The sequence below is a fragment of the Hippocampus zosterae genome, chromosome 15 (assembly GCF_025434085.1).
Source record: "Hippocampus zosterae strain Florida chromosome 15, ASM2543408v3, whole genome shotgun sequence".
NCBI lineage: Eukaryota > Metazoa > Chordata > Actinopteri > Syngnathiformes > Syngnathidae > Hippocampus > Hippocampus zosterae.
Window position 1 is genome coordinate 17,779,524 of NC_067465.1, and position 22,260 is coordinate 17,801,783.

The 22,260-nt window shown below is 41.7% G+C and overlaps 1 protein-coding gene across 4 annotated transcripts in view; it reads right to left on the bottom strand.

Moving 5' to 3' along the window:
- Positions 1-8,831: 8,831 nt before the first annotated feature.
- Positions 8,832-22,260, bottom strand: part of agla (amylo-alpha-1, 6-glucosidase, 4-alpha-glucanotransferase a) — a 123,896-nt gene continuing 110,467 nt past the window's right edge. For all 4 annotated transcript variants that reach the window (XM_052088360.1, XM_052088359.1, XM_052088361.1 and 1 more), the window contains 7 exons: positions 22,094-22,229; positions 20,709-20,821; positions 13,437-13,648; positions 13,243-13,340; positions 12,610-12,697; positions 12,169-12,302; positions 8,832-10,429 (listed from right to left, as the gene is read on the bottom strand). In XM_052088360.1, coding sequence (XP_051944320.1) covers positions 10,312-10,429; positions 12,169-12,302; positions 12,610-12,697; positions 13,243-13,340; positions 13,437-13,648; positions 20,709-20,821; positions 22,094-22,229 — 899 coding nt within the window. In that variant the 3' untranslated portion in view covers positions 8,832-10,311. The remainder of the gene's footprint in view (positions 10,430-12,168; positions 12,303-12,609; positions 12,698-13,242; positions 13,341-13,436; positions 13,649-20,708; positions 20,822-22,093; positions 22,230-22,260) is intronic.

Genomic DNA, 22,260 nt, shown 5'->3' on the forward strand with positions numbered 1-22,260 from the left:
AGGTATACAAACGTTCACTCATCTTTTCACGGTTGCTATGTTGATGATTTAATTGACAATCAGTAATTATTATTGGTTGACTCTCCACTCCATGTTTGACAATCAAGGTTCCACGTAGCAGCTGTACTGGAAGGACCAACACACTTCTTTCCCAAACCTCTCCCACCTCGCAAAGGAGTTCCTTTGTACGCCAGCCTCATCCGTCCCTTGTGAGCGTGTGTTCTCCACAGCAGGAGAAATCGCTTGTAAAAGACCCAACAGGCTGACGTTTAAAACATTGGAGCATCTTATTTTTCTCAAAAATTTGTGAAATAAAAGCCCACAAGCATCCTCATTCAAATGATCTTCACATTATTTGAACACATTGAATGTTGCAAAATGAATGCATGGATGTGAATGATATTGTACACTTCATCATCAAATCGATGAATGACCTTATGAAAATGTTTTGGAACAGTTGTAGATGCAAAACCGTGCTGGCAGCTACGTAATAGATAATAAAAGAAAAATATCCCAAACCATCGGGATCCTCCCAAAATCTAAGGATGTGCTGAATAAGAGATCCTTGTACACATACTTTTATTACTTCCATATTTGACCTATTGTGTGGGAATATGGGGAAATGCCAGTAAAACACTGTTTTAAAACTACAATACAAAGCAATCGGAACAATCACTGGTTCCAAATGGACGGAACCCACAAATCCACTGTTTATCAAATTAAACAATGAAATCTCATGACCTGATTGACTTCAAAATCGCCCAATTAATGTACAAAGCACACAATAATAACCTTTGCCAAAAGATCCAGAAGCTTTTTAAAATTTGAGAAAATTGTCATAATTTAGGGGGTACTAATCTATACAAAAAAATCCAAAACACGAACGAACATCACACAAAGGAGTGTATCTGTAATAGGTGTAAATCTGTGGAATGATTCTGAAACGGACCAGTAAAATGAGGAACTCTCTTGCTGAGATTAAAAATGAATTCGAGAGTAGTACAAGGCAACTACACCAATCAGAATTAAGCTGATAAATTCGATACACTCATGAAATATAGCAATACATCAGAAATACATTGATGAGATTATTTAATATATTAATGAAATGTAGCATCCATTATGAATATGAGAAAATCGACATATACATGTGCTCTAAAGAGTATGTACTGTATATACAAACCTAATGTAAAAATGTATTAGTACAGCATACATAAGGGTAAAAGCATTTGTTGATATTTAGACTTTCTTTCCTATTTAGAAAAATGATCAATTCATATATAAGAAGGGGTAGGACTCGGGGTAGGTTTTTTGCTTCTTTTTACTCCTTTGAACACATATTTGTGATGATGACTATTTTCTTTTCCTTTTTTTATATCTTACCTTCACCTTTTGCCAATTTATTACCGAATTGTATATTTTATATGTTCAATATACAAAACAATTTATCAGTCAGTTCAGTCTGTTAAGTGGGTTGGCTGCAGGGATCTTGAAGGTCCAGCAGGTGGCAGTGGTCAGTGACACAGTATCAGCACAGTATCAACACAGTGTGTCAGTGTGTCGACACGCCTCATGAGGCCTCATGGACCCATCACTAGCGCTTTCTAAAATACATGCACAACAGCAGTGGCACAGCAGGCAATACCCCGGCAATGAGTCGACCGCCAGAGCGCCTAGACATAGCAGGTGCAATCACCGACAAATAGGCAGCAGGTGTGCAGGCGGCAGAATTGAACGCCTGCCACCTGCTGCCAAACAGGAACATGACTAATATATTTTTTGTGTTAATGTACAGTGAACCCTAATGATCCTATCAGTCTCATTTTCACAAAAAATATTTTAAAAAATTGAATAAAGCAGGTAAATCTTTAACCTACGGTGGCGCGTGACCCACGTCACTGTAAGTTGTTAGCGCGCAGCAGTCTGCAATTGTTTGTGATCGGAGCTGTTGCACTGTCTTTTATCGTCATTATTCTCATTCAGTTTGCTTTGAGTACAATTCACCAAGGGCACGACAAAGAATAGGAATCTAGAGGGCCCAGGGAAGCACTTTAAAACAGTATGTGTGATCATAGTTGCTGCTACGATAGTTAGCAGGCTGCAAAAGTGCATTGCATGCCTCCGTGTCAGGCTGTTTCTCATCATGGCGTGTGTGCGCGTGTGTGTGCGTGCGCGGTAAGGGGCGATCCCGGGAGGCTGGTTGATGGAAAAGTCGATCTTCAATCCGAAAAGTTTGGGCACCCCTGGTATACAGCTATTACAGCTAGAGGTGTCAAATTATCGCGTTAATTGTTTGTAATTAATTACAGTCATCTTTAGTGCATTGTTTTTTAATCGCATTAATCTAAATTTTAATCTCTAACTTAATTTTTTTCTGTAGATGGGTTGCCGTTTTATAATATCCCTTTTTATGTGTTGGCTTCCTGTGTTCGAGTTGTTGAGGGTCGGAATCAATGGTCAGTCACAGCCTAAAGCGGACATTGATTGGCTGCCATTGGACTTGGGAGGGCAAGCTAAGCAGCGGCGAGGAAAGGAGAGGTGAACATGGAGGGGCATGTGTGAGTTCTCGACCCAATAAATGGAAAATTTATATTCCAAAAATGCCCAGACGGCACTATTGATAAACGTAGTGTCATGAATCTGTTTGTGACCAGCAGGTGGCATTGCGGGGCTCCACCTGCAGCTGCACACCTGTTGGTCAATGTGTCATTAGTTGTCACTTTAAGAGACTTGATGCCCGACCACTCAGTGTCGGGTCATTGTTGCTGTCACTATTGTTGCTTTTTCTGTTGATGATTCTGTTCTTGCTTGTCGGCAAAACATGAGGGATCAGGTAGTGATGGCGGAATGAAGCCTCATGAATGTATCGAGTCTTTTGGGCCAATTGCTCCGCCAAAAGGCTGATCAATCAAGGCCCCATTTAATAGCTCATGTAGTAGTGCTGACATCTCCTGGTCATTTGATGTAACGCAGATGTTATGTGGTTATCAGGCAACAAACTAATAAATCTGTGCACAAAATAATGGATGTTTTGACCATTAAATATTGTCCGTATATTTAGTTGGCTGGTCCAGAATGCCGCTGCTCGACTCTTGACCGGTACTCCGAAGAGGGAGCACATAACTCTTACTCTGGCATCCCTTCACTGGCTCCCCATTCATTTTAGAGTTATTTTCAAGATCCTCCTCTCTGTTTTCAAATCTCTGAATAATCTCACGCCACCTTACCTCTCTGAGCTCATCCGCCCCTACACACCTGCCCGGCACCTCAGGTCTGTGGACCAGTCTTTGTTAGAAGTACCAAGAACTAAACTGAGGCTCAGAGGGGATCAAGCCTTTTCTGTTGCTGGTCCCTCTCTCTGGAATGACCTCCCATTGAACATTCGGCAAGCCTCCTCGCTGCCCATCTTCAAAACCCTCCTCAAAACTCACTTGTATTCTTTGGCATTCGACTCAGCATGACTTAGATTTGTTCTTGAGTTTACGGTTTGGTGCTTTGTACCGCCTTAATTACCGATTTGTCTTACTGTTTATTGTGCATGTTATATCGCTCCATGTACAGCACTTTGTATGCAGCGATGGCTGTTTGAGAGTGCTCTATAAATACTGTTAACTTGACTTGACTTGACGAGTAAGAAACGAGACGGGCCTTGATACGGGCTCCATTTAACCACGCCCCCTTTGTGCGGGGCATGACTCTAGTCAACAAAGCAACTGTGAAAACGTAAGCGAATGGCTGTATACCTGAGGTTCACCTGGGTGTTTGAATGAATTGGGTGAACTTAATTCTCATGCTTGGCATGATAATGCCGCAGCATGGAGGAGGTGCTTCTGTTGGTAAATGATAATTCTGTATCTACCTTTAATAAAATATGTGAAAAGTAAACTTAGAGTTACCTTGAAATTAATATGAATTAGAACGGAACAAAACATGTCAAAAATCTGAGAGGCACTGGGTGAGAAAAGGAGATTTGAATAAATACCTTACTCCGAAAGGAGATGAAAATGGTCCCACACGGCTGACACTGCGTTTCCCCTGGAGCTGCTCCATAATATGCATGTACTTCCACTAGCAAGGATGAGGTTTGCATCGCGTCGTCAGCAGGCACACTTCCATATTAACATATTTTGGCGTTTTTTTGCGGCGTTGACGCCCCCTGAACTGCGTCGACACAGTTCATGCATCGGTCACATGATTGTCTTAAAACAGTACGTGCACCAACGCGGGGATTACTCTGTGAGCTCAGCGCATGCGTCAACACATCGGTGTTGTGGGACCCATCACTAATTACCGTATTTTCACGACTATAAGGCGCCATTAAAAGTCTTAAATTTTCTCCAAAATGGACAGGACGCCTTATGGTGCGGAGTGTCCTTTATATGCGCCGAGTTCCAAAATCTGACTGACAGCCGACACGCTGTTTATATAGAGAAAAGGCGGAAGTGACGGTGGCCAGGCATGAAAGAAGTCGGCCAATCAGGGAAGGGTGGGCGTGTATATATACATATATGGAGAGGGAGAGAGAGAGAGAGGGAGAGAGAGGACAGACAAGCTAGTCCGCCAATGGTGAAGGGTGGGCGTGTAAGTGGACGCCTCAAGCCAGTACCAACACTTGTATAGAGTGTGGCAATGTGCATTGTTGCAAAACAACTCCGGTTTTGGTTTCTAAGAACCCCTGAAAATAAATTCGACAAAAAGACACGCCTACGAAGCTCAGTTCAAACTTAAAGCCACCGGTTATCTTTTGGCATGCGTGCCCATCTCACAGCAGCGGTGAAAAAACAAGTCAAGCAAACGAACTCTTAGCTTGCCGTTATTCCCGGAGGCTTGACTAAAGAACTCCAACCGCTGGACATTGGCATCAACCGGGCGTTCAAAGTAAAGTTGCAAACGGCATGGGAACAATGGATGATCGGTGGCAAACACAACTTTACAAAGAGTGAGAGGCAGCGCTTGGCGAGTTACGCCACAATACGCAACAACGAGAGGGAACGCGGCGTTTTTGATGGATTACGGTACTTGCACAATTGTTCAATTCTTTCTACACACACAGGCGCTGCCACCATGTTTCGCTCTGTTCTTTACTTTCAAATGTGGGAAAGCTTCACACGAGAGAAATGTTGACTTTGCTGTTGCTACTCCTTCTTTCCGCTCGGCAATGCGTAGCAACTCACACTAGCATGTGATGCATTCAATGACAACTGAGATGTGCAGTCCTCTGCTTCTGATACAGAGGATGAGGACTTTGATGGATTTCTGGGTGATGATTGATCGATAAACGTGAGAACATTGTACGATGGCTAAATAAAATACACCCGAACTCAGTTCTGCTTTCGTTGCCTTTTTAAAAACGTGTTTTTAGCTTATCTGTATATCTTGGCATGCTACCGTATGCTTCAAGCTAACGTGTTAGAGTGCGCGCATGCATGCCGTATGTTTAAGCTGGCGTATGTTTTACCACTGTAAAACTGCGGCCATTAGTACGATGCGTCCTGTGTATGTGTAAAATACAGAAATGTGACCCATTAATGAGACTGCGGCCATTAGTACGATGCGTCGAATAGTCGTGAAAATACGGTAATACATTTTGTCAAGTTCACACTGCTCATCCTTTGTGCCTGCTTTTTGGGGTCCTCCACCACCACCGCTCATGGCAGAATGACCCGACCATCAAAAGGAGACTGCAGAAATAAAGGACTGGTACCAGTTCCACCCTGTGCCACCACGTCAGGCCATCCCATGTTCCCAGTCACGTCGAGCCACACCCACGGTAGGCCGAGCCCCGTCCACGTCCAGCCGAGCCACGTCCACATGCCCGTTTTAATTGAGTCACGGCCATGTCCATGTTGAGTCAAGCCACTTCCACATCAGGCCGAGAGCCGTCCATATCAGGCCGTGCCATGTTCCCCTTCACGTCGAGCCCCGTCCACGTTAAGCCGTCCCATGTTCCCAGTCTGGTCGAGCCCTGTCCACGTGGACCGAGCTCCGTCCACGTTGAGCCAAGACACGTCCACGTGCCCGTTTGAACTGTGTCACGTCGACGTAAGGCCGAGCCCCGTCCACGTCCAGCCGAGCCACGTCCACGTGCCCGTTTGAATTGAGTCACGGCCATGTGCACGTTGAGCCAAGCCACATCCATATCAGGCCGAGAACCGTCCATGTCAGGCCGCCCCATGTTCCCCTTCTCGTCGAGCCCCATCCACGTTAAGCCGTCCCAAGTACCCAGTCTGGTCGAGCTCTGTCCACGGCAGGCCGAGCTCCGTCCACGTTGAGCCAAGACACGTCCACGTGCCCGTTTGAACTGTGTCACGTCAACGTCAGGCCGAGCCCCGTCCACGTCAGGCGGAGCCCAGCCATTGGGTAACTGTTTGAGACTTCTGGGATCAATCCCTTGAGGGAGGGGTACTGTCATGGATCTGTTTGTGACCAAGAGGTGGCACTGAAGGGCTCCGCCTACACCTGCACACCTGTTGGTCATTGTGTCATTACTTGTCACTTTAAAAGACTTGATGCCCGACCACTCAGTGTCGGGTCATTGTTGCTGGTTCTTTTCTCGTTCGTGTTTTGTTTCTGCCATGGGCTTTTGTTTGTACTTTGGATTGTTGTTGTTTTCCAGGACTTTCCTTGGTATGGATTTAGTTTTCTCAGTGCTTTGATGAATACATTTTGTCAAGTTCACACTGCTCCTCGCTCCTGCCTGCTTTTTGGGGTCCTCCACCACCACCGCTTGTGACAGGTAGTTTTGTGCGTAATTTGTCTTACCACCGAAGCAGCTCAGGTTTAGCCTACCACATCAATGCAAAGCACCTAGTCGTGAGCGCAGCCACAGCTAACATTAGCACCAAGAGCAAAAGAGTGAGCCATAGCAAAGCTCTTTGGCCAACTAAACTCGAGGAGAACACCCCGTGGACGAGGCATGGGTGGAAGTCAGCATCACTCCTGTGTCCTCTGTAGCCTATGAGAAGTGATTGATGTTTATTTCAGTACTTTATTTTGTAATGATGAACAGTGTTATTTCTGAAGTGCTAACTTACAGCACTGTGATTCAAGGGTCTCTTTGATTTATTTTTTTATTATCTGATGCAGGTTCAGGACTTGTATTGCTCAGAAAAGTGTTCTTACTGTTTTTGATATGTTAACCTAAGCACTTTTTATGGACCTGGTTTTCTATTTTAATTTTATTTTGTAATTATTTGGAGATTTACATAATCCCCCCCATGCCCCCCATTGATATTCCCCCTGGTGGTCGAAACCAAAGGTTGCAGGTGTGACTTGTGACTAGTCTCAAATACAACAGCAGGTAAATGGCTAGGATTGCATCTGTTCAAGTGTGTTTAAAAACAAAATACAGTCAAACCTCGGTTTTCGTCCATAATTATTTCCAGAAGGCTGTTTGAAAACCGAAACCACACCCTTTTAAAAATAAAAATGTTTATTGAACACGTCTGCTCACAATGGAAAGCAACACAAGGAAGCGTCACTTCCTCGTGTAAGGAAGGCTAGAGGAGTCAAAGGGTGCATTCAAGTGCGCTTAGTTCGAGAACAGAAATTTGTTCTTTACCCAAGGCAGAAAAAACTCTAAACATTTGGTCGAAAACCGAATTGCTCGAGAACCAAGACGTTCGAAAACCGAGGTTTGACTGTACTTTATAATGCCACTTTTTGTGATGTCTCAATAATGTGATTTGCCTCAATAATGTCATGAATTTAAAATTAAAATTGTGGTTTTCTAAGCAATTTCTAGATGAGGTTAAAATATAGACTAATTAGATCAATTAATTACAGATCATACAGTGAAGCTCCTCTACAATGAAATCATGTTTGCAGCGAGAAATATTTCACAACAGGAAACTTTTCACTGCAGCAAATTTGATCCCAGACGTAAACACGAACACACACAAAAAACGTGTGCGTACTTTGTATTGTTATTCCAATAGTGCATAAGTATGAGGATACACTTATTTAACACTTCATACAGCCAGCGTAGAAAGAAAAAAAGGGAAAGAAATTGCGACATTTACGATCAGCATTTACTTTCACATACATCAATTTCTTGCATCATGTCTTTTATTTTCATCTGTCTTAACTCCTTGGTATGCAGAGGTCCGTTTTGTCGCCATTTTAGCAATGCAACTTTCGTGCTACGTCTGTGATAGAGAAATCTATGAACAAAATTGTATCATGTTTAAAGTTTCGGTTAATTTGGGCATGTCTAGACATACACAGCAGTCTGAAACAAATACTTCCTGTACTACTATACATGTGTGGTGGTTGCTGTTGCCGTTTCCAAATGAAGCAGTAGCGGTCACTGTGGCATGCTGAGGTTCGATTAGACTTTTGAAGGAAGGCTTGTTTTTATTGTAGTGAATCTCGTTGCGCGGCAAGAGCAGAAAAAAAGATTTCGTATAACAGAACAGGGGGACTTTCCGTTGAAGGGGGAGCACAAAAGTGGGAATGGCTTTCATGCATGAAAATCTTTTCACACTAGGGGGTATTTTTGCCCATGTATGTTTCGTTGTCAATAAGTTTCACTGTAATTAATTAATCTCACAATATTTGTAATCTCCTGACAGCACTATTTACGCCTGTCCAAATTCACCGCGCACACGCAGAGGCTACATGGGGAGAAGCCTTTTTTGAGGGCTTCGAAAGACCTAGCCTGCGAATTGTCCTTCGGAGGATCCGGCCTGTGGATTTGGACACAGCCATTCCTTGGTTAAGAAGGGTGGGTGTGTCAGAATTCTGGACGGGAGAATATGAGTAGATGAAAAGTATGCATTTGTTTCAATACATTTCCTGGAATTATGTAAATGGAAAATAGGTACAAGGGCAGCATTTATAAATTTTTAATGCATTATTGAATACAGTACAGGTAAATTTAGGTGAATTTTTCATTAGGTTGTGTGAGCATAAAAGCTGCTACAAATGGCTATTAGTACAGTTAAAAGTAACAGAGCGAAAGTGAATTTTGACAATGACAACAATGGACCAAGGACTAATGAGGACATCTGATCTAAATGTGTGAGCACAAATTTGACGGATGATTCACTAGCAGTACGGAATTTGTTTGATTTATTTTTTATCATATACAACCTGTATGGTATAAAGTAATTAGGGTCAGGGTAATGTTGCCCTATATTAAGATATTCTGCATTCATTGTCCGCCGTTATGTGAATGCTCTATTTTTGTCTTTGTGCATGCATATTTATTTACTTTTGCTTTCCTGTTCTTTCTGCTACCTGTGGCTTCCTCCGTCAAGAAAAATTATATATGTGACTATTAGCCTGACAGTCTGACTGTGCCTCAGCCCTCTCACTCACCACTCTTTCTGTGGTTCTCCCATCTCAGTGAGGCAAAATGAAGAGGCGTGTGACCACTCTCCTGAGACAGCACACAGGATCAATGGCTTCCTTCCGTTCAGCCATTTATTCAATTTAAGCCTGTAACTTATTGGGGCCGCAGAAGTTAGTGAGTGAGCGTGGGCTGAATGTAGATTTTTTTTTGTCAGCGTTCGTTCAAGGTCACAAACAGTTGCAAAGGCGTTCGTCAGACAATTGGCAATAGTTTTAATGGTCGCAAACAGTTGTTCTTGTTGTAGACATTTTAACATGTTAAATTTCTTTGCAACAAGAAAAAAATGCTTGCAACCTTTTGCAATGGTTTGCAACCTTCTAGGAACCCTGATGAAAAAACACTAAATGCGCAAATGCGCAGCTCAGTGAGATATGAATGAAGCCGGTCAAATGAAGCCAGATCATTACTTTCATCATGTAAAACGTTCATTAAATTGTTCCTGGATGAACTCGTTTTTGGCAATACGTGGTCGAAGCCTTTCAAGCTCACTTAGCTTGCTTAGCTAAGCTTGCTAACTAGTAATAAATGAGACGCACTTGTTGCAACACATGGCTCGACAGACATCAAGTCTGAGTGTAAAGTGTTGTGATCATTGTGTCAAAAAATGTTCGATGATATTCCATCAATGAGCAAAATTTGTATTCACACATAATTAGATAAGTGTTGACCGACAATGCGAACTAAAACTTGGTCAGTTACCAAGTTCTGTTCACACAGAAATGGTGGCATTGTATATTCAGAAAATTAGATGCATAGCAACTTTTTTGCCATGTTCTGGGACAGTGGCAATTGTTTTCAATTAAAATGGGAAGAGGCAGCGATCTGGGGTGGGTCAGGCCTTTCAGATGTTAGATTATAAGGATTATTTGGATTAAACAGCCAAAACAATTTAACAGACTCCTTTCAACTGTAGCACAGCGTAAAAGAGATGTTGGAAATGGCCTTGCAGAAGTTTTCTAGAAGTCATACAGTACTTCCAGCAGAGAAGCCAAAGACCATGCTTGAGTCTCACAGCTAAACGGGCAGTGCTGGCCATTCCCGTTCGTTAACTCTGGCAAACCTTTCCATGGAGACCTAAAACAGATGTAGACAAAGGTTTATGGAAATGAAAAATTCATCACTGATTACTTATAATGTTCTATATACATTCTATATAATGTTATAATGGTGTGTTTTCCATCAACATGCCCACAACAGGGTTTCTGCAGGTATCAGCAAATATAATTTGATTTATTTTAAAGCCGTTTTTAATGCAATTTAAAACCAATTTAACTCATTTAATGCCAAAACATAAAATGATTAATTTTGTAAAATTGAATAAATAAATTAAATAAAGGGCTTTGCGTAGCTCCTCAGTAAGTATCAAGGCGTTGGGAATTATTTCAGTATGATAAATCACCACTATATAGCAAGAGTACCATATTTTCACGACCATTCGGCGCACCATATTGTTGGGCGCAGTCTCAGTCACGGGTGCTATTTCTGTATTTGACACATACACAAAACGCACTGTATTATTGGGCGTAGACAGGCATGGTAAAACATACACCATCTTAAACATACGGCATGCTAGGGGCGTGCCTTTAGCGTCCTCTTACACGCCCACCCTTCACTCATTGGCGACTGGTACCTGGTAGGGACGTGCCTTTAGCGTCCCTTTACACGCCCATCCTTCACTCATTGGCGACTGGTACCTGCGAGGGACGTGCCTTTCGCGTCCTCTTACACGCCCACCCTTCACTCATTGGAGGACCTCCGCATGCCTGTCACCTTTTCTTTGTATAAACAGCGTGTCGGCCAGAAGTGCTGTCAGTCAGGCTTTGGAACTCGGAACATACACGAGACGCTCCGCATTATAAGGCGTACTGTCCATTATGGAGAAAATTTAAGACTTTTAATGGCGCCTTATAGTCGTGAAAATACGGTAGCTTTGATCAGATCTTGTCCATACACCAAGTGAGTGTGTGCGCATTCAGTACAGCGATCCCACATGTGAGGCGAAGTGGCGTGCGAAAGCAGTGTGGTGGTGAAAACATGGATAAAGTTCAACGTTCATGCACAGTTGAATGCCTTGGTGCAGTGTTTTTGTTGCAATACACTGTTATTTTGAAATTCAAGTGCATTTTCTGCGTTGGTTATTTTATTTAGTAGGAAAACATTGTTGAGATATTTGAGGTATCAATAATGCAAAAAAAAAATTGCATGAAAGTGAAAGGATGCATTTCAAGCAGACCTTTCAAAAAAGCTCTTTTCTCACGATTGTTTTTGGAAGTGTAATCAAGAAACTTACAATGTTCAACTGCTGTTTACTAAAGAATGGTAAAAGGTAGAAATGTACATACAGGGGCGTAGTTGCCATTGGGGATTTCGGGAAAATGTCTGTTTTCCCGAACAGCCAGTCTATTTCTAGACCGGTCAGGGCACATCACGGCCACCATATGTTCCCCAAAACCCCCACTAATAATAAAATGTTCATATAATGAAAATAACTTGTATTTAATTTTAAAATGCTTCTGAATGATGTATTCACCATTTAAGGCCTTAATTTTTGTAAAATCAATTAATGCTTTTTAATGACCTGCGGAAACCCTGCACAATAAGCTATGGAAATGCATATTCAAAATATAATTGGATTGGATTGGATAAACTTTATTGTCAAATGTACTTTATGTGTAACATACAGCACAGATGAAATTTCTTCCTTCTCAACATAAAACACTGTGCCATATTAAAATTGTAATGATATAACGTCAGGATGAAATGAGAAAAAAAGTGGGAGCATCGTTTTCATGTAGAATACAGAACATTCATACCTCTCCAGATGAGTGTAATGTCGTGAAAGAACATTTTTGACCAGGGTCACCGTCTTGGTATACGTTTTTTCGCCAAGCATTTTGGCAAAGTGCAGTTTAGCACGCAAGAAATGTCCAACAGGCCAAAGCCACTCCTGGACAAACATAAGAGGTGGAAGTAGCAGTTGATCTTATTGACTAGACCAGGGGCGATCCAATATACAGCCTGCGGGCCAAAACCGGCCTGCTAAGGGTTTCAATCTGGTCTGCAGGATGAATTTAAAAGTTAAAACTATGCTCATTTGGAAAATTTATTAAATTCATTGTTTTGTATAATCATTAAAACATTTTTAATTGACTACAAAAAAAAAACAACTTTATTCATGCAACTTCTAGTTTTAAACAATGGCTGTCATTGTCCTTCACTATCACTACCAATTATCAAACTCAAATAGTTCTCACCGGTCCTTGATGGTAGTTGAAGCCCTTTGCTACATTATAGTTGTCATTGTCCAGTGCATTGTCATACACACCACAGTAGACCATATCACTGCAAATACATAAATGCTGCATCAGGAAGCCGAATTAAAAATCCAATCACACTATAAACAAAACAAGGACCTGTTTACATTTTAATGGTCAGTATTTTTTTTTCGTTATGATATTTTTAATGTTGATCTGTCATAGTTTGGTAGACAGTAGTGGGTGCATCATTATTTCATTATTTCAGGGCGGTCTAGTCCGTGATGGCATTATTATTATTTTTAACGCGCTTTCAGTACGCCAGTTCTTTCCGAGTCCAACTTTGAAATTTTAACAATGAGGTAAGGCACTTGTCTCTCGCAACTATTTTAATCCGAAATTGTCAGACACAGGCCGCACTACTCCACCTGTCATGCTGCTGCATTTTTGGCTGGACAAAATTAAAACGTTTGTCCCGTTACGGTTGCATGTATGTGACACCGTGACAAGGAGCTTCGTGGAAGGTGATTGCAACGTGACCTTGTCAGGGGCACCGGCGAACGCTATTGATTGTTTTGATCTCCGTTTAAGATTTCCACATGTTGGTATTCAGAATTGAGAAATCTGTCTTACTCAGGGTCAAGGGTTTTCATTCCAAGGGGTCCGAGTAATTTCTCCTCAGCCATTTCAAGAGCAGTCCAGGCCCTTTCCACTGTAAAAAGTTCTGGAGCCTGTCATTTAAAAAATAAAAAATACATAAAAGTTACATCAGCATGTAATACAGAACTTACAAACATATGATTTCAATGGTAGTTGTGCTAACTTACCACAACCATGGCAATCATAAAGTTTGGTCTCAGTTGGTAGTCACACCAGGGGCTTGATGCTCCGTAACTGTCCTTATAAATACCTTTTTTGTGTACAAGGTCAGAATGCTTCTCATTGGGGTCCAATGGCTCACCAGACACCCAGAAACATGGCTCATAGGACTGCTGGATCTGTTCATTCCATTTGACGTATGAGATAAACACCTCCTCACCTGCAACACAATGCAACGGAATCTGAAATTCAGTTAAAACATGAATGGCATGTGCCAATGTATTTCCATTGGGAACGTGGTGGATAGTGGTAAGCACATCTGCCTCACAGTCGAGAGGTTGTCGTTTCAAAACTTGCATGTCGCGGGATCTCATGTGTCCGAGTTTGTATGCTCTCCCCGTTGTTGTGTGGAATCTCGAATATTCTAATGTTAAGATATTTTCATCATTTAAAAACAATATTTTATATTTACTTGGCGGGCGGCCCGGTAGTCCAGTGGTTAGCACGTCGGCTTCACAGTGCAGAGGTACCGGGTTCGATTCCAGCTCCGGCCTCCCTGTGTGGAGTTTGCATGTTCTCCCCGGGCCTGCGTGGGTTTTCTCCGGGTGCTCCGGTTTCCTCCCACATTCCAAAAATATGCATGGCAGGCTGATTGAACACTCTAAATTGTCCCTAGGTGTGAGTGTGAGTGCGAATGGTTGTTCGTCTCTGTGTGCCCTGCGATTGGCTGGCAACCGATTCAGGGTGTCCCCCGCCTACTGCCCGGAGACAGCTGGGATAGGCTCCAGCACCCCCCGCGACCCTAGTGAGGATCAAGCGATTAGGAAGATGAATGAATTAATATTTACTTGGGTTGGCTTTGTGAGATGTCAATATTTTATTTTACGTCTGATGATCTGAAATATTTAAGTGTGATAAAATATGGGGAAAAATGATCTGAAATCAGGAAAGGTGTTGTTCGTCATTGACAGCCACTCACTCATATGCTATATGCATACATTTTGAGGAGAATCCTTAGCTGCATTATAATCTTAACTCATTCAGTGCCAGCCATTTTCAGCTCCTTCTTGACCCTACCACGTGGGGAAAAAAAAAGTAAAATATATGGAGAAGTGGGGCAGCGGGGTGGTTGACTGGTTAGCAGGTCGGCCTCACAGTGCGGAGGTGCAAGGTTTGATTCCGGCTCTGGCCTTCCTCTGTGGAGTTTGCATGTTCTTCCCTTGCCTGCGTGTTTTTTTTCCCAGGTATTCTGGTTTGCTCACACATTCCAAAAACATGCATGGCAGGGTAATGGAACACACTATACTGTCCTTAGGTGTGAGTGTGAGTGCAGATGGTTGTTTGTCTCTGTGTGCCCTGTGATTGGCTGGCAACCATTTCAGGGTGTAAACTGCCTACTGCCCAAAGACAGCAGCGATAGGTCCGAGCACGCCAGTGACCCTTGTGAGGATTAGAAAATGGATGGATGGATAAAGAAGTACCATACCTGGGATTGAATGCCAGATTCTTAAAAAAATAAATAAAATCCCACACAAAAAACACCCTTGGCATTGGAATTGGAATGAGTTAATAGGTAAGTTTATTTGACCCTCTCTAAAGTTTTAGATGAATGTCCAAATGTTCAGTGTTTCAGTACGTTTTGAACAACTTCTGAGGAGCTAAAAGGCAAAATTCATAAAATGTGTATGTGTTTGTAATGTAAATGTGTTTGATGCATGCAGGGCCGCCCCTCACTGATTGTAGAACATGCACTGGGTGTAGGGCCACATTCTCCGTGGGTGGCCACATTTTACGCAAAGGGATGTGGATACACAAAAGGCAAGCAGATATGCGCATCTGTAGCGCATTAGCGCACCCGGAAAGTGGCAAAATTAGAACTATTTGCTTTATGGAAGAGAGAAGCTGACAGCAATGACGAGACACGACATCTGACTACAAAAACATGGGAATGACTCATCTTTGGACTTGGTATTTTAGTGACTTGTCTTGACTTGAATTGAATGACATAACTTGCCAGGTTATCTCATTAGTTTTTAATCTTCATTTTTAAACATAATTTGTCTTGTTAGGAAGGAAAGCAACCTGGCAACCCAGTTGGTGTCACTTGTTCGTGTGAAGCGGTGGCTTAAAACCCAAAAGTTTTGGAGTAACTCAGAGTATCATTATTTTGAATTAATGGAGTTTTTTTCTCCATGATGTTGGCAAAAATAGAATGTGAAAACACGTGGTTTGCGCCTCGAGGATTAAAGACACATCAACGCCAAACTACATTCATCATTACAAAAGCAACAGACAGGTAAAGTAACCTTACAGTTTAGCTAGCAATATGAAGAGCGGTTTGGGACCAGTTTAAAAAAATATGTGATTGTGAACCTTTAAGTACACGGCATGATGCTAGCCATCACCCATGGAGAGAAAAAAAAAGATGTGAGGACATCTTTGGCTTCAAGGATGATGGCTTTGATGAAACCGGGACTAATGCAACAGCAATGTGCAAATTTTTAAACTCAAAGATGACAGGCAATAACAAGAAGTTTCCTTTCCTCTGTCAGACGCATCTAAGAAATCTCTGTGAACTTAAGATAGCTTGGCTAGCTCAACAGTTTAGTTCACCAATTGCGAGTCAAACACTCCATGTCGGTTGCATATTTAACTGAGAAGCCAAGAGTGATAGATTTGACACCACGGACACATGTACTCTTGAAATTATACTGTGTATAAGAGTGGCCGTTATTTTTTTAGTCTCGCAATGGAGAAATTCCCAATTCACAGCAGCAAAGTTATGAAAGGAAGAAGTAGAACAACAAAATACTGGAAAGGCAGCCACTCTTGCGGCACCATTTTGAAGAATAAAAATAAAAACAACACAACACAACACATAGGACACAGACAGTCGTGCAATCTTCATCACTTTTCTGTATTGACTTTGTAGTCTGAAGCAGTTATAAATGAAAGAGGAGAGGATCAAAGTGTCCTTTCACAAGTGTATCGGAGACGTCATGCTGAAAATGTGCACACGTCTGCGACAAGGTAAGTTTTAAAAGCAAACATGAAGCTTTAGCATCACTTCTCCTGTCCCACGTAATCCGCTTCAAACTCCAAGCCACGACTCCCAGTTCCAAATCCGCATCGGCGCTCCGCGCTAACGCTCCTTTCTTCTCATCGTAGGCATCGTGAACCAATGTATGTCATCTTCCCTCAAATTCAAAAAGTGACAAACTACAAAGTGCACAAAGTTAATGCCTTTCCTTCACCGATTTAGCAACACTAATTAGATTTGGGTGACACATTGACACCAGAGCCAACATATGTAGTTTTAAAATCTGATGATTATGCATGTTTATGACCTCATCCAACATATTTCAGTATTTATGACCACATTAACTCACTAACTGCCAGCCATTTTCAGTCCATTCTTAAGCCCATCACGTGATTGAGTGTCTGGAAAAAAAAATACTGAAAGAAAATGTTCTTGGCATTGAATAAGACGAACATTGTGTCACTGGTATACTTGTTAATAATAAAAAAATAAGATGCATTCTGTGAAATAATTGAATAAATGAGCGAAATGTGGTTAGGATTGCACAACTGTCTGTGTTTTTATGTTATGTGTTGTGTTTATGATTTTACTTTAAGTTAACTGTTTTGTTAAGTGGTTTGTTACAGCTGCAGATGTAGTTAAAGCGCTACACATCAGGATATCTTGTATTGTATTGTAAATGAAGACATTCATTTATAAATCAATTGTTTTTCAATCCATTTTTAAAGATATAAATGTTGATTCAAACTTTACAGATACTTTTTGGAGGCGGGTCAGTGTATGATTGCCAGTGTTGTGTCCAAGGACCGGCAACCCGAGGCCAAGGCCAAGGCCAAGGAATTGACTCCGAGGCCAAGGCCAAGGACTTGGAAAATTTTCCGAGGCCAAGGACCAAGGACTTGCCTGCGAGGCCAAGGCCAAGGACCAAGGACTGATTTTGAAACTGAGGCCTAGCCGAGGACATGTATAAAACAATGCTATCATACCACTTGGCAGGTCTTCATGATTTGCAACACTCCTCTATCATAACCCTTTGCACTCCCTAACGCTTGAATGAAGTGTTTTTATTCAAAGAGTGGAACGGTCAGGGTACATGTTATTTATACTGAGAAAAAAAATAAAATCATATGGTATACATTTATGAATTAATGTTTTTCTGCAGTCGTTTCTTAATATGAAGTAAATCAACACTCAACAGACATGACGTGGCACGGAACACAAGTTGAGAAATGACTTTGCATCAAAGTCAATCATTGACTGCAGAAAAAGCGGTAATCTCTCAGTGATAATTTTACAGTTTACCGGCAGCAAGTCCCAGGGACTCGCTGATCAGAAAAGTATGAGTGCCATTATGGATTGAGAGAGTCCCAAATTTCGAATTCTGAAGGGGTTTACTTATTCAATTGCATATGATAATAACACAAACAACAACATATACATACAATGATAAACAAATGCTGCAAAAATTTTAAATAATTCAGGAGCAGGCCTGAAGATTTCGGAAATTCATGGTTACCGTTTTTCGGTTCCGTCGGATTACCCAAAGGGAAACCACATTAACAAATGTTGGGTTCCGTAAACGTTCATCATGGGAACCCATTTTTCTATTTTGACTGATATTGATAATCAAGAATTCCGAAACTCAAAAGTATAATGTTTCAAGGGTCAATGTTTGAAAACGATGCATTAACAACGAACATTACATCAGCAGCTGTGGACTCCAGGTTCATTCCAAAAAATAAATGGATCAAAAACTGGTGTACTCATGTGGCATCATCAGAGTATTTTTTTCCAATCTCACAGTGCAAAGATTAATTGACTGGTAATCATTAAAACAGGTAAGAATTGATGTGGCTTGACATCCTCTTCCCAAGACGATGCGAAAGAATTTAACACACGTCATCATTAGTTCTACCAACTGTTAACATTAACATTACTACACCTTGTAATGTTTTATTCATAAAGTTACCATGCTACAACCAGTAAATTATAGAATAACCAAAATACTGTTTCATAATATTTTTCACAGCGTTTAGCTTACAAATCTAATGACCAATTTGCCTCGTAATCGTGCCTCGCATCGTATTTCGCTCTCGCGTTCTGTGCATACGTCACAGGTGAATTTAGTGATACAGTGCACTCCGCTTAATAGAACACCGGTTAATAGAGTAATCCGCTTAATAGAGCAAAAGGCTCTGGAACGGATTTGCCTAATGCAATTTCCTATAAAGATACTCCGCTTAGTAGAACAGATCTCCGCTTAATAGAACAGGCCGTAAGCAATGAACATTGTAAACTAGTGGTTTTCGAAGTGTAGCTATCGCGATACTGTACCACTATCGCGAGAAAACGCGGTAGTTCTAGCCGTATACAGTAACAGGTAGCACGCGTCACTCCACACATAGACACACGCACGTCACAATGGCTTCAACTTCATTCAAGAGACGAGGGCTATAAGAAGGACATACTCAGACGATACGATGCATTGCCGGATTCTCAGAAGGTACGCCCGCGGTTTCCAGGACTTCCCTCTTATCCAGCGCATTGAGAGGGAAGTCAACCGCAAAATTACGGACTCCTGTTTCCAGACAAAAGTAACGAAATTTTTCTCGTGATTTGAGATGTTTGACTGAAGTTGATTAAAGTTGTTGTTTTGTTGTTTGATTAAAGATATGGACGTCCACAGTCGAAATATCTCTTCTAACTCGTCAGCAGGGGTTTTTCTGCGTGCATAACTTGGTCGTCGACGTGTCTGAAGGTGTACCTAATAAAGTGTCTCCGGTTAATAGAAACTCCGCTTAGTAGAACAGAAGCGCTTCGGCCCAATGGTGTTCTATTAAGCGGAGTGCACTGTACACCCTTTGGACGATTCACACGAAAAATCAGACAAGCATTCCCAGTTCTTAAATATCGTAATTAGTAGACCGTGGTGAGTTTTTTTCGCGCCATCTCAAACTTTCATCCGCGCGTTTCCTCAGTTTGCGGACTTAGATAACAACCCGCATGCGCACATAACGTCATCTGTTGTGTCCCCCCGCCCCACCCAAAACTAAAAGCAAAACAAAACGAAAGTAAATTAGAAGAAAGACACTCACACACCATACCACATCACAAACAAACACACAGGCGCAGTAAAATCGAGTGGATCACACAGTCAATTCAAGTGCGGTGACGTATATAATTAAACTATTTTTCGGTACCGTGAAAATGACACCACGGAAATGACACGCTACCGGTAACGATTGTTACTGTGAAATACTCAGGCTTTCCATAGTTTTTTTGTTTGTTTGTTTGTTTTGACTGAGAAATTTCCTTGCGTCCCAAAAACGTACATTGTTCGGAACAGAGGTAACGAGATGGCTGAATCTCTAAACATTCTCTGAGTACTACTATTAGTACCACTCCCACGAATACTACATTAATTAATTTCATACCTTCAAATTCACAATAATCATAAAAATTAATTAAATCAACCATGATTTTAAACTATGTATTATCAATATTCATTATTTCAAATATGAGAAAGCATTCAGCAAACATAACTGGAATCGAGCAAAAGGACTCCAAATCCTTACGGCCAAACCCGGAAGTGAACTGCCGACATTATTGACTCCAGCTGTAATGCAAATTACTTGGTTCAAACAAACATTGTAGTGCGACCGCATAAACGTGACGACTGTGCAAAAATAACTAAATAACACACCACTGTTCCAGAAAGGCTTTACACGCTATTTAAACTGCCGATCGCGAACGCAACAAACCGTGATTGAAACAAACTGTGATGCCGCTCTTTATACATTGCGCTAACTGTTACCTGTCAGTGGCAGACCTGCCCCTCTTAAAGCGCCAGAGTTAATCCATCAATATGGGTTTCCTTGGATGGAATTTATTAGATTCCTTCGGGATTTTTGCGGTCCTTATACAAGGGTTTCGAGGCTTTAATCCCTCATTGTGTCCGAGGACCGGTAATCCGAGGCCAAGGCCAAGGACCAAGGACCAAGGACTTGACTCCGAGGCCAAGGCCGAGTATCAAGGACCGCCCCTCGGTCCTCGAGCCGGTCCTCGAGGATCAAGGACCGCCCCTCGGTCCTCGAGCCGGTCCTTGGCCTCGAGGAACACATCTCTGATGACTGCAGACAAATTATGATCATGTTGTTCTTGTAGAAATCGTCAAAAAATAAAAATAAAAACAATGAAACAAAATGGGGTTACAAATCTAAATGTAATGTGTGCTTGATACCATTTCTGTGAACTTTCGCTCCATCAAAAGGAAACAGCCCTTTGCCATGCAGCTCCACAATCCAGCGGATGGCTGACTTACTGAGACCAATTATCTCCACAGCTGCTCCATCTCTGCAGAGAGAATTTCACATTGCATCACAGTTTACATTAGTAATCATGAAAGATTTTTGGGCAATTTTCAATTTTAAAAAATGGGAGAAAGGAAACTGAGGTGTTTTTTAAAATGCTTATCTTTAATATGCAACCATCGTCTTTTAATCAGGACTCTATTTGGGTCACTCCAGAAGTCATACTTTTGTTTTTGTTTGATGCAAGCTATCCCTTGATTTATTTCTGTCTTTTGGGTTAGTGGTCCTATGGCTTCACCCATCATCTGTTAAACTTCAGTTGACAGTAATTGACACAGCAAATAGAGAGTAACCCATCAGGGCAGGGGGTCGGCAACACGCGGCTCTCGAGCCGCATGCGGCTCTTTAGCACCCACCAGTAGCTCCCTAGAGGTTTTCAAAAATGTTTGAAAATGGAAAAAGATGGGAGGGAAATATATGTTTTTGTTTCAATATGGTTTCTGCAAGAGGACAAACGACACAAACATTAATGTTTTCCAATTTTGTAAAAATGTGACATCTAATAAATATTAAATGTCAAACATTTCATCAACGAATATTTGTGTCATAGCCTGCAACACACGTTTCTATTAGCAGGGCGGGATGTCAATCAGGGGGCTGTTATCAAAAAACAAAAAAACAGCTGCCTTTCACGTACAATTCACCGAGGGTACTTGCTAAGAATGGGAATCTGGGCGGCCAAGAAAAGCATTTTTAAACGGTACACGCTACAATAGTTAGCACGCTGCGATTTTGCGTCCCGTGCCTCGTTCATTTTAGCGGACGTTACTGTTGTTGCTCATTAGGGCATGCGTGTGTAATTGTGTGCGATCGCGAGTCGATCGCGGGAGGTTAGTTGTTCGAAAAGTAGATCTTCCATCAAAAAGGTTTGGACACCCCTCCACTATAGGATGAACTGCAGGTGAAAAAAAAAAAGTTTAATCATGAATGCCCATTGTGTATTTGTGGCCAACTTAGTCATGTTGATAGCAGGCTAATATAGCTAATATAGATACATATAACATGTGTTGCCCGCATTATAAGGCTTTTTATTTTTTGCGGCTCCAGACATATTTTTTTATTTTGGTCCAACATGGCTCTTTCAACATTTTGGGTTGCCGACAACTGCACGAGGGCAACAGTTTTGTCATCTTTCAGAATTTTTTTTTTCGAGAATTACATGCCAACATTAACGCACATCGATAAAGAGAAAAAGGTGGTCTGACACCCGCCTATTTTAGCAAATTGATGTGTGATCAGTATTTCTCTGTGTTACCTGGGAGTAGCCGGTATGCCTTTGTTTCTTGCTCTCTCACTCTCACCCATTTTATCCATCCAGGTACCACAGTTAAAGCGGTTTCCTCCATAGACAAAGCCTGTTGCAGGATCAACGTTAATAACAACATTGAACCCTGGAAGGAAAAAGAGCACATTGAGATGAGG